This window comes from Dendropsophus ebraccatus, chromosome 6 (genome assembly GCF_027789765.1).
Source record: "Dendropsophus ebraccatus isolate aDenEbr1 chromosome 6, aDenEbr1.pat, whole genome shotgun sequence".
Lineage (NCBI taxonomy): Eukaryota > Metazoa > Chordata > Amphibia > Anura > Hylidae > Dendropsophus > Dendropsophus ebraccatus.
In genome coordinates, this window is record NC_091459.1 from 33061941 (window position 1) to 33075875 (window position 13935).

A 13935-nucleotide genomic window follows, 5' to 3' on the forward strand; every position below is an offset into this window, starting at 1 on the left:
TATATAGAATAGTTGACAGTTCCCTTCAAGTAATTAGAAGACAGAAAATGTAATGCAGGTTAAGCAAATGTATTATTGTGCTGAAAAGTGACTATTTCAGGTTTTTCAATAATAAACATATAAAGATATGTGCATTTGTGCCTATGTATACATAAAGTTTGACATTCAACTGCTTCAAGTCCTATATGCATAGTTTAGGTTTTTCTTTTGTTTTTTTGTTTTTACTTCTGTTTTATTTATATTTTATGGAAAATGTCTTTATTTACATGCAGGTGTAACTACTAAAAACGTATAGCCTATAACACTGAAATTCCTATTTTTATTTTTTTGCAGGACTGCACAACTGGTTATCATAGACATGTGATAATGTAAAGTAAAAGTCCTCTAAACGTCATTACTTCAGCCAAATGTCATACCAATTTTTTTTTTTCTTTAGATTAAAAAAAAATCCAAGCCTCCCCTGCTGTTACGTTCAGTGCACTGTAAGTCATTAGATGCTGGTAACAATGACATGAAAAATGTTAGTTTCCTCCATTAGGGTACAAAGCAGGAAACACGTCATATAAAACATCAACTCCCATTTGTAATTATTACTGATGTACCCTTGTGCACTTGTGCGGGATCCTGCTGCATTCGTAAATGAGAAGTCACATCAAAATGGGATCCACTACAGCCCAGTGAATAGTTTCTAATAGATTCAGTGTCATATAGGTGCTCAAGAGCATATCCGGTAAATGTGTAAGCGTGTTTATCAAAATACGGACGGTGAGTATTGTAGTAGCTTGGCGAGGTGGAAAGCTCCACTGTCTGTTGAGGAGACACGTTTGTATGCAAATAGTCCTTGGTTATGGTTACTCCTGTTTTTGAAATTCTCTCCGAATTTGGACTGCTCATCCTCGACAGGGTCGTAGGACTGTTTTCATATTCATTGTCTCCTGGACTTAACATTTTTCCATCCCTTTGCTGTAGATGGTCACAGGGAGAAGTGTTCGAGACAGATGGGCCACGGCACACAACTCCAGTTAACTGGGATTGTTGGTAATTGACGAAGCAAATTGAATTTCTTTTTGCCACCCCATTCATAGGAGTTAGCTGATCTGGACTGGACTTACGTAGCTGTAACCTGTTTTCCTCTTCTTTTATCATTTGTTGAGTCGCACGGATAAGTGTTTCAATTTTGCTTGGTTCATGATGACTATTTTGAAATTGCTCAGTGCGATATCGGTCCCCTGATTCGCTTGCAGAACCAGGGTCAGGAGAACTGACAACACTGTCTTCATCCCAATGGTTTCTCCCTTAAAAAGGAGGAAAAGCAACAGTCAGGTTTGTCCCACATCATGATGTCTTTATGTAATTAGTTATCAAAATATTTTACAAAATGTAAAAAAAAGAGGGACAAAAAAAAACAAAAAAACTTTCCCTGGGTATAAAAACCTACAACACAGTGCACAGTATTTTTGTATGCTGCTGGAGCTTAGAAATGAGGGGGCCTCCATTAAACAGCAACATGTTAAAGTTTGCAGTAAGTATATGATTTTACATTTATAAACCTAAGGTACACTTTAATCTATGCAGATTACAAATTTAATCAAAGGGATTTTTTTTATCGATTTCCATTCTACAGGTGAAACGAATATAGCCAAATGCGGTACTTGGCTATCTTAGTCCAGCCCATAGACTGAAATGGAGAAGCCTCTCCACTGATATAGGAGGACACTGGTTCACTGTTCTCGTGATCAGTAGAGCTCCCAGTGATCAGGCCCTCACTGATCTGTCACTCAAAAAAATGTTATGCTACTGTCCGCACTTTCTCTGTGTCCTCCTCTGGAGTCTCTGGTGTCTCTGGTGTCCTCCGCTAATTACAAAGCTTCCACTTCCAAGACAAACTCGTCTTGGGAATGACAGCCCACTCACCCAATCACTGACTGAAACAAGACAGCTTTACGGCCAGTGATTGGCTGAGCAGGCTGTAGTTCGTCTAAGAAGTGGAGGCTCTGCAGTCAACGCGGAACACCGGTGACACCAAGGGGGAACCCCAAGGGAGCATGGACAGGTAACCATAACGTGCTTTTTGTTTTATATGCACCAGAAGAAGTATGTTCAGGTGTCACCTGACAACCCCTTTAAAGAAATAAATCTATATCATTTTGGGAAAGAAGGGAAAGGGGAGACATGATAAGAACCTTCAAATATAGTTCAAACTATTCACAAGATCAAGGGACAGTTCAAGGTTAGTGGGGGGGGGAGCTGAGAAGTATTGTGGTTGTTAAATCCACAATGAATTCAAGAATGTTTGTGAAAAACATATATTTTAAATGAAAATAATGTAAGGGCACACTATATGGACTAGGGGCCACATGTATCATCCGGCGAACGGATGATTTTCGTCGGAAAGTGCCGATTTGCGTATTTTTTTATTCGCAAATGGCCGATTTGCGAATAAAATATTCGCAAATCGTCACTTTCCGCCGAGTACGCCAGGGGGCGGAAAGGGGGTGTGTAGTGGGCGGAACGAAGGGCGCGGACTCAGAGTCCGCGCGATTTACCATCCGTTCCGCCCAAATGTACGCCAAAAACCTACTCCAGTCCTCAGCTGGCGCAGGTTTTCGGTGGTGCGCACCGGCGCGCACGGGATTTATGTAGAGGCAATCCGCCTCTACATAAATCTCCGTAGCGCCGGAGCTGCGGGGGCATTTATAAGTCCGGCGTAAAAAACGTCGGACTTAATAAATGCCACCCTAGGTGTTTTCTTTCTATTCACTGTGTGCGAGTGGAAAACCCCTTTAAGTCAGATTGTTCAAAAAATTTTAAAAAGTATTTAAAAAAAGTAGTTTCTATATAATACCAAGTAAGAAATCCACTAGTAAAATACACTTTTATCACGGCCGTTGTTGCCGATTCACAACAACAGCCATGATTGATTCAAAACTTATGTGCACTGCAGGCTTAGGGAATCCCGGCCGGAGTTTATACACATAGTATACACTCCGGCTGGGATCCCTAGCGGCCTCATGAAAAACTGACATGTCAGTGTTGTGGGGCCGCTATTCATTGAATAGCGGCCACACAAGCCTGACAAGTCACACAATGGAGCGTTTGGCTCCAGCAGCACGCTCCATTGTCGGCTATGGTGAATTGGGATGTGGGCACACATGGATGCGTCTACATCCCAATTAAGCACAGAGGAAGATCATTCGGCCGCTACTGCAGTACTGGCCGTGTGAGCATAGCGTTAAACAGCAAGTACTGTACCTTCAACTAGAGTCACATAATATCTTACTACTGCAATATTTTCTAAATATTTTTGCTAAAATGCTAGACTATTCTATGACATCTGTATGTAAACATCAATAAACAAATGACTTTGCTAAATTTCCTTACCATGTACTCTGTGAACAGAAGTTATATGTGGCATGGAGTTCTCATACCCATCTCTGCTTTCAGGAGATGACTTAGGCACAGGAAGTGTTGATCGAGAGCCCCACCAATTCTCTCTTCCAGCTTGTGGGCTTCCTAGAAAATATCTGCCTGCTTCGCATCTGCCACTTTCACAAGATTGAGTATGATGGTGTCTTTCATCATTTAATCTTGAATTGTCAAGGGTAAATCCAAAACACAAAGCACTTCGATCAGGATACTGTCGATATGCACATGACACATCATGTTGCTGGGAGTTTGGCCTTTCTATCGGATCTATAAGTTGTGGTGAAGCTGTGTCTGTCAAAGGGCTGCCACCCCATTGACTGTCATGATCTGACTCTGATCTCTCTGTGTGAAATCCGGAATACTGCAAAATATGAAATACATTCATAAATATTAAATGATACTTCCACCTGATAGCATCAGACCCCCTGACTGCTGCCTTAAATTCACTTAAAATCACTTAGAATCTTAAAATCACTGATACCATTCCATAGCTTGATTAAATCCATGCCTGGTGTCTATATTGCAATTGGTGCCATCTGTTTTGCTATTGGTGCAGGTATTCCTGTAAAAAACAGCTTGAATTCTGGTGGCACAGGGTCAAAAAAGCAGAGCCTAGAGCAATCTCTCTTCTTGCTAGCCGCCCTACCTGCTCCTGGGGCTTAGGTAAAAAGAAGAGGCGAGTAGCAAGAAGAGAGAAGCATTGAAGGGTATGGATGCTCTAAGTCCCACCTCTTTGACCCATCACAGCCAGAATTAAAGCTGTTTTTTACTGGAATATCGACACAAGGAGCAAAACTAACCCCAGCACCAGGTATGGATTCAATCAAATTATGGAAGGTTGGGGTTGGGTATAGATTTGTTTTAATGATCAGCTATACATATAAAGCTCTCTTACCGATGATGGAGAGAACGGCAAAGCTATTTATGGCTGCACAGTTTCTCTTTCTATTACATAGCACTAATCTGCCCAATCAGGAAGCAGGAAAGCTGAATACATTGGGCACAACGGCAAAGATACAGTAATAAATATGTATAAAATACACAATAGTGCTAAAAAAAAAAAAAAATAGCAGTACATCATCATTAACCTGGTACATCAATATTTTTGATAGAAGTGATATGTCTTCATAGCAAATAATTTACTTGTAGTAAAAGTATAAAAGGAAAAAAAACAGAATCATTGTTTTTTTTTTTGTTTTTTTTTATTGAATCATTAATTGAAAGGGGCTAATTCAAAATAATAAAAGAACTGTAGAATGTGGTCGAAACCTCCCTGGACTAGAATAGCTGCTCAGAGGTGAGAAAAAAATTGGTCGATGCAACACAGATGTTAAGCAGTTCTGAGACACAATGGTTATCCACTAGTTCAGTAGTTCAAAGTAAAGTGAAATCTGAAAAAAAATCAGTCTATTCATAAAGAAAACGCAGGCACTGCTATTTTTTGAACAGCCTAATATTAATTTTCTTTACTTTTTGTACCAAATTAACACAAACTGGATGTACTGTATATAGTTATTGTTTTTGATTTGGAATTAAGGGGGAATGTATCATTAGAGAATTTTTTTTCCATTAGCCCACTTTTCACAGGCTGCACAAAAAAAACTCTGGTCCAATGCGCAAAAGTTATCATTATCATAATAACAATGGCAATTAAATATTGTGCATTTTTTGTGCTCTTTGGGGCTGAAAAAAAAAAAGGCTAACAAACTACACCAGGGATTCTGTGATCGTACTGACAGCAGCATCCACAGGGTTAACTGCCAGCAATCGAGCACATCTCGGGTTCTGTCAGTTGCGGCGGGTGCGCGGTTATCTGTGCCCGTTTCATCTGCGGACATAACTGTACGTCCGTGAGTGGTAATGAACTGCAAGATACGTCCCCGGTCTTGAAAGGGTTAATGTTTTTGCAGGTATGATAAAAAATCTGCCATTTTCTATATATGATCCATATTAAGGCTGGGTTCACACTACGTATATTTCAGTCAGTATTGTGGTCCTCATATTGCAACCAAAACCAGGAGTGGATTAAAAACACAGAAAGGATCTGTTCACACAATGTTGAAATTGAGTGGATGGCCGCCATATAACAGTAAATAACGGCCATTATTTCAATATAACAGCCGTTGTTTTAAAATAACAGCAAATAATTTCCATTAAATGGCGGCCATCCACTCAATTACAACATTGTGTGAACAGATCCTTTCTGTGTTTTTAATCCACTCCTGGTTTTGGTTGCAATATGAGGACCACAATACTGACTGAAATATACGTAGTGTTAACCCAGCTTATAGTAAGAAAAAAGAAATTGAAAACATGTAAAATTGTAACTAGAACTGTAAGAACTATGGGGGATATTTACTAACAAATCTAAAAAACACGATTTTGTCAAAGATGTTTTGGCATAATTTCCAATCTAATGTGTTTAGTAAAATTTACGTAAATTGTCTAATAGCATAGTAAATGTGTCTTAAAAATAATGGTCTTTTATTTAGTCTAAAAAATTCACCTGGTTCGGAGCAGACGTAGCGATGCGCCATATATGCGACTTTTTTAAAAATTGTGCAGTTAATAAATTTAGCTAAAAAAGAATTCTGGCGCAATTTCGATCTAATTAACAACAAAAAAATCTAATTCAAAAGTCGCATCTAATTTGGATAGTCTTGTCTAAAAAAGCTTTATAAATTCATATAAAATTTATTTTGAGTGCAAACTAGATATATTAGACTAAAAACAGGCGCAATTAGTTTGATAAATGTCCCCCTATAAGTGTAATAGTTCCCTAACAAATAGATTCTACCTAGTCTTTATATATATATTTACATTAAACAAAAATAAGAAGTATTGGGGCAATTGATCTTTACACAATCTTGAACATGAACCGTAAGAAATAAAGATTATTTCAGGCTTTCTCACAAATCATAAAATTCTTTTATCGGGGATTATATAAACGGCCCTTAAATTGTTGATACTAATGTGCACCTCCAGCAAAAGGAACATGCCACAGATGTCTTACACTCCGGCCAGATGGTGACTATTAAATCACTTTTATCTTATGTTTCACTGATGTAAACCTGAAAGTTAAAATATGTTTTTGCATTGAATATTACAGCATGACACAGATGGTGGAAGCCTTCTTTATGGTAACATAATATAACCATAAAAATAAAAGACAAAATGTGATAGTATTTAATATGCTTGTTGTATTAGAAAATGTTTGAAAACTGAAGACATATGGCTCAGTGAATATGTATGCCCAGTAACTACCCGCTTCATTTTCATATTGCATCCATATGCCAATCAAATATTTGGACTAGTAATAATACATTTATGTGTATGGACTAGTAACCATAAATGTTCTTTATACAGCTAACTACAGTAATGTTAAAGAGATTGAGCAGATAGACATGGCAATGTAGAATTGGCTAAAGAGGTCTCCTCTGAAACGCATTTGATTCAATGATACATTGATGACATTATTTTCACGTATGTCATTGGTAAGCTAACCATGCTTGATAATAGGGATGGTCCGAACCTGCTGAGGTTCTGGTTCGTACGAACCTGAACCTCGGCAGGTTCGGACCATCCCTACTTGGTAGTATACATGTATTGTATGTTCTAATAGAGCAAAATGCTTGCAGGTTATTTGATGGTACTTCTCCAATAAAGTATAAACCTGAGACTCATAAACAATGGTTAAAGAGGTTGTCTTGTTTGCAACCCCATCATATTAGGGTATACAAAGTAAATAGAAGGTGGAACCTTCAAACCATGACTACATGACTCGAAGAGGAGAAAAGCAAAAAAAAAAAATCTCATTCTGAAGGACCGGGCAATGGACAACCTATTGATTTCTAGTGTGAAATCAACAGTCTCATTTCAGCTTAGGCCATTCTCTCCTCCAAGGGGTTTACCTCTATTTGAAACCTAATGAATTGACATCTTTCAAGCTGCAGACATGTTAGATGACATTATTATGGTGACTGACAAGATGGCCTGTGCCCAGCTCTTGTATCACAGCTGGAGTTTTAAAACTTTTAGTCAAAGACAGGCCTAAGACCATGGGATGAGCTAGAGGAGCTAGTGGCTGGGCGAAGTTTAGTCTTGGCCTTTAGGCTATGTTCCCACACAGTATTTTTGCTCAGTATTTTGCAATCAAAACCAGGAGTGGATTGGGTGGATGGCTTTCATTTAAAGGCAAATATTTGCTGTAATTTTAAAACAATGGCTGTTGTTTTGAAGTAATGGCTCTTATTTGTCATTAAATGGTGGCTATCCACTAAATTTCCACAGTGTGTGAACAATTTCTGACTTTTCAATCCACTCTTGGTTTTAGTTGCAAAATACTGAACAAAATACTGAGCAAAAATACTGATTGGGAACATAGCCTTTATAACTGTTTTTTCCTGCGTATAAGACTGCTTTTTAACCCAGGAAAATCTTTTCAAAAGTCAGGGTTCGTGTTATACGCCAGGGTTCGTGTTATACGCCAGGCATCGTCCTATAGAGCAGGTGCTGAAAAACATCGGAACCAGACTGGAGATACTGTGTTTGCTGCATACGGTGGCGGGAGGTCAAAAACAGGGTATGGAAAAAAGAAATATGGTAGAGTAGCGCTGTGCCCAGAAAAACACGCCTCTTTCACCCGTCTGGCCCGCCCTTGTATTCTACCGGTATTACTGAACATCCTTCTCTGCTTCTCAGATCTCGCTGCTGTCTGATGTTTTTTCATTCATTTTATTTGGTGTGCGTTAGAAGAGAGGTAGTCTTATATGATGAGTATATCCCAAACTATATTTTAACTGGAAAATTTGGGGTGTCGTTGTATGCGCCCAGTCTTCCTGTGCACAGGAAAATATGCTACATTAAACTTCAACAGACTGCACAGGACTAGGACATCTGTGTTATGTTCCTTTTACATGGAGTGATTATCGCTTAAATCTGTGCGACAGCGATCGCATTTGAGCAATTATCTGCTTGTGTAAATACAGCTAACGATCAAGCGACAAGTGAGAAAATCATTAATCGTAAACTTTCAACATGTTCTCAAATTGTCACTGGTGGCTCGCTAATAATTTGCAGGTCGCTTTGTCTAAACAGTCTTTCGCAGATTTGCCCTGTTTTTGTTGGTTGACCTATCGTAAAAATCGTAAAAAGATTTTTTTTTAATAATTTATATCTTTGTCTAAACCAAATCATTGCTTCAAAATTGTTAAACGATTGATCGAGAGATTTATCGCTCCCTGTAAAAGAGCCATTACAGCTGGGCTCCATTAAAGTAAATGGAGCTGCCCATACACATGTAGGCACATGCTGTATACTTAATTTCCCTTTATGATTCAAACCTATTTTTGCCGTTAAGTGCATTTTGAAAAAAAAAAACCTGCATGTCTAAGGTAACCTAAGAATAGGTCCGGTTACTACAGACAAACAAAGACCGTTTTGGCCTTGTTTTCAAGAACCATTTTATGCTAATCCTGTTCAATCCTCTTAAAGAGGTTTTCCAGGAAAAAAAAACTATTGATAGCCTATCAATAATTGATTGGTGGGTTCCTGACCCCCTGCACCCTGACAATCAACTATTCAGCACATCTGAATAAAAAGCAAAGGCTCTGGTAATCCAGCACCAAGTAATCCACAGCCAACTGCTTCCGGCCCCGTTCTCAGTGTAGTGCAGGCACCGGACAACTGATCGGCATGGGCTTGGAGTGTCAGAAATTTTAACATTTAAGATAACATTTTTATTTTTCCATTGACAGTCATAAAGGGGTTATTTTTTTACCAATCAAGTTGTACTTTTTTACTAGCACCTTTTTTTTTTACCATAGAATATTTTACAAGATTTTTTTTCTGACATGCTAAATTTATTCTTCATAGCAGTCTAATGATACAAACGTAAAGCTTTTTTTCAAATCTGTGCATTGTTAGATTATGACCCCTATAACATTTTTTATTCTCAATCTATCAATCTGTGTGAGAGCTTATATGTTTGTGCCATGATCTGCAGTTTTAGTTTGTGACCCATTTATCCATTTTATCTGCAATTTGATGTGACCAAAAATAAAGCAGTTTTGGTAATTTTTGTGCTTAAAGGGGTTGTCCAGCGAAAATTTTTTTATTTCAAATCAACTGGTGTAAGGTATATAGATTTGTAATTTACTTCTATTTAAAAATCTCAAGTCTTCTCATACTTATCAGCTACTTAATGTCCTGCAGGAAGTGTTGTTTTATTTACATTCAGACACAGCGCTCTCCGCTGCCATCTCTTTCCATGTCAGGAACTGTCCAGAGCAGTAGCAAATGCCCATAGAAAACCTCTACTGCTCAGGACAGTTCCTGTCTCGGCCAGAGATGTCAGCAGAGAGCACTGTGTCTGAATGTAAATAAAACAACACTTCTTGCAGGACATTTAGTAGCTGATTAGTGTGAGAAGACTTGAGATTTTTAAATAGAAGTAAATTACAAATCTATATAACTTTCTGACACCAGTTGATTTGAAAGGAAAAAAAATTCGCTGGTCAACTCCTTTAAGCCATTGACCTTGCGGGATCATGAATGTTACAATGTAATGGTCTGGACAATTGCACACGTGGCAAACTCCTTCAATATACCCATGCCATACATGTATGCATGGGTCAAGAAGGGGTAATACACTACTAGACTCCCCTAAAACATATTAGCTATGAAGTAAGTAAAGTGGTTTCAAATTATGCTGATTTATACTGTCAGGCTGGGTTCACACTATGTATATTTCAGGCAGTATTTGGTCCTCATGTCAGGTCCTCATAGCAACCAAAACCAGGAGTGGATTGAAAACACAGAAAGGATCTGTTCACACAATGTTGAAATTGAGTGGATGGCCGCCATATAACAGTAAATAACTGCCATTATTTCAATACCACAGCCGTTGTTTTAAAATAACAGCAAATATTTGCCATTAAATGACGGCCATCCACTCAATTACAACATTATGTGAACAGAGCCTTTCTGTGTTTTCAATCCACTCCTGGTTTTGGTTGCTATACAGCCTCACAAATACAGCCTCAAATATACATAGTGTGAACCCAGCCTCATAGGAATCTGCGCAGAGACGTTACTGCAGATTCTGCCGCTCCCCCACCCCACGCTCTCCCGTTCGCATTTCCGCCCGTACCATAGATTCCATTCGCATTTCTGCCCGTACCATAGACTCCATTCTATGCTCGGATAGATTCTGCTGTTTGCCCAAAGCGTCTATGCGTGGATTCTTCAGTGTGAATGCACCCTAAGTCACAGAAAATCCAGTAGCAGTGTTAACTCTGAGGTCGCAAAAAGCATCACAGGCAAAGCAGGTGTAGCTAAACAACCCTAAATAGACCAGTGTTCAGACAGGGTTCAAGACACTGCACAATATGCAATACATATACAGCACGAGCCGAGGGGCGCACAGAGTTCAGCACAGACACAGACATGACATATATCTTATAAATAGGGCCTAAGTTCGGTCCAAAATATTTTTTTATATAATTTTATAGTCTTCAGGTGCCCAGAACAGTGTTTTTATCATCTTGCTGCGATCTCCAGGATGTAGGGATTTTACTATCTGGTTGAATACCTATACTTTTCGTATAATTTGTGTTTTTCACTCTGTGTAATAGAAACAACGATCAGCCGATGACAACAATCATCAGCTACTCTTGTCTTTTGGTCCTCACCTACAATAATCGGCCTCCGACCGCCCATCACTAAGTGTAATAGCAATGACTGTGTAAAAGAAAATAATCAACTGTTTACATACCTCTACATGCTCCCCGATGTTCTTCTTTCCTCTCCTTGCTTTGCAGAGCCGCCGATGTAGCTTCCAAGTGGGTCTCTGAGCTGACAGGCCGCTCAGCCAATCACTGGCCGCGGTGATCCCAGCCAGTGATTGTCAGAGCGGCCTGTTGGTTTAGAGACCTGCTCTGAAGCTACAGTGGCGGCTCCCGGAAGTGAGCAGAGGACCGAACAACACAGAGGACCGTGGAGATGTAATGTATGCAGTTTAAGGGCAAGGTCTGCATGGACATCGCTAACGACATTGCTAAACAATTATCGAGCCGCGTAATAGGCTCAGTAAGCAAGTGCTGATCTAGCAGATTGGCGTTTGCTTACAGGAGGCATCTGGCCATCTAGCCCTAGCCCTGGCCCTTAGACTACACAGCTGACTTTACAATAAAGTGACAATTAAGAGAAAGGTACAGATAGTCAACACGTTAAACCCCGAAATCTCAGGAACAGGAGGGCATAGCAAGAGAATAAAAAAATTATTATTATTATTATTATTATTATTATTATTAACTACATATACAGTGGTGCCTTGGATTACGAGCATAATTCGTTCCAGGGCTATGCTTGTAATCCAAATCCACTCTTAAACCAAAGCAAATTTTCCCATAAAAAATCATAGAAATGCAGACAATTGGTTCCACACCCCAAAATTAATGATTTATTATTCTGCATAACATGTAAAACAGATGAAACAAACATTCAGAAATGGCAGAATATGTGATATTATAAGTCACTGTACAGTAATGGAGAGGATGGGAAACACAAGGGCTGACAGAGACTGCAGGGAGCATAAAGGAATGAGCAGGGAAGATGAATGCAGAACTTTATGTCCAGGGAGAGAGGGGTTACAGCCATGGAGAGATTACCCCCACAGTCCGGTCCCCTGATGTAAGCCCCAGCCTGAAGTCGATCTGCTTGGATTTGAAAGGTGAGGGAGACTTCCTGGGTCAGAGTACAGTGCTGTAGACCACGCTATGCAGACCATGCCCCTCCTCCACTCGCCCTCCCACCCAGTACAGGGAGCTCTTAAACCAAAGCAATGCTCTTAAACCAAGTCACAATTTTGAAAAACTGTGAGCTCTTAAACCAAAACGCTCTTAATCCAAGTTACTCTTAAACCAAGGTACCACTGTATGTGTATATAAATATATATTATTTTCTTTCTATTTTTTTTGTGACTAAGCACAGGTCCCCTTTAAGTCACCCAAGCACGTGTTAGTAATGCCTTAAAATAAAATTTTCATAGTTAATTACTTCTATTAAATATATCAAGAAGAAAAAATGAACATCTCAGAGCAATAACAATCTACCAAGAGAATTTAAACTGGCATTAACGAAAAGACTACCATGAATATCTTGTCAAATGAAATTTATGATCATCTTAGGAAAAATGATTGCAGGTGACATTTGTGGCATATCAGAACATTAATATGAAGTTACGACCTTTGGAAATCTGCATCACATAAAACATATACTTAAAGTAGAGAACGGTTAAAGACTTCTGAAGACAGTGAGAGTCTTGTGTAATTATTCCTATAAATCTTTTTTTTTAAATTAGAACAAAAATTCTGAAAAAAATTTTCTGGCACTAGATGGAGGGGCAACCAGCACACTCTGTAGAAATACTGTACATGCATGCATTCTTAGGGGGTCCTATTATAAGCAAACCCCTAAAATGTTGTTGTTTTTGTTATTTGGGTTTTTACTGAACATACTGAATTCCACTGCAGGTCTCATCGCCTTAAATTACATGTAGAGATGTGTACACCTTAGAAGTGATCGGTAAAGTCATAATAGTGCTGTCTGTGATAAGATGCCTTCCGCACATGAAATGGAAAACGTTTACATTTTTGTTAGAAGGGACCCCTAGAAATGAGCATATTTATTATTCCTGGGGTCTCTAGTGATCAACTGTAATCTAATAAGGAACTTAACGTTCAATCCCCTCCATTCAATCCCCTCATCGGCTGATCGCCCATCTCCCTATATAAACAGGGGCTGTGCATCCGATAGCGATGTAATGCTACATGTAGAGATGAGCGAATCTTAATAAATTTCATTAAAACAATCAAAACTATAGTAGCTACAATATTGGGACTGTTACGGAAGAATAAATTTGTTAAAGCATGCTGTTGTAAATGAGTGAAAAATCAGAAAATCACAATTAAAAAAAAAGGTCAATCAGCCAGTTAATCATTCAATTTCCGCCATTCCTCTACTCTCTGTCCCTATATCACTCTGTTAGTCTCTCCCTGCTCTGCTCTAATTGCCTGCTGCCATCCTGCTTTCTCCTCCACACAAAGCCGACTGGCCACCTCCATTAATGAACCTCATTATATAGAGGGGGAGGGGAAGGTGCTGACATCACCCACAATCAGCCCTCCTATCCTGTCCTCTCCATCCCTAAATCGTTCTGTTAGTCTCTCCCTGCTCTGCTCTAACTGCCTGCTGCCATCCTGCTCTTTCCTCCACACTCAGCCGAGTGGCCATCTCCGTTATCGAACCTCCTTATATAGAAGGGGAGGTGATGACATCGCAGGGGGACCTGCAGCTGATTGGATGGGCGCTAGAGAATATGGTTAATCCCTTTCTCCCGCCCAGTGATACTCCAGACATTTTTTTGTGAATTTTCTTAACGAATTCGAGTGAATTTGCTTCGCAGAATGAAGCAAATTGACAGCGTGATTCATTCACAGCGAATCTTGA

At 39.3% G+C, this 13935-nt stretch overlaps 1 protein-coding gene across 1 annotated transcript in view; it reads right to left on the reverse strand.

Annotated features, from left to right (window-relative positions):
- Positions 1-234: 234 nt before the first annotated feature.
- The window catches only part of SIM1 (SIM bHLH transcription factor 1), an 87709-nt gene continuing 74008 nt past the window's right edge, over positions 235-13935 (reverse strand). The window contains exons 10-11 of the mRNA XM_069973609.1: positions 3382-3787; positions 235-1295 (exon numbers count right to left, since the gene is read on the reverse strand). Coding sequence (XP_069829710.1) covers positions 571-1295; positions 3382-3787 — 1131 coding nt within the window. The 3' untranslated portion in view covers positions 235-570. The remainder of the gene's footprint in view (positions 1296-3381; positions 3788-13935) is intronic.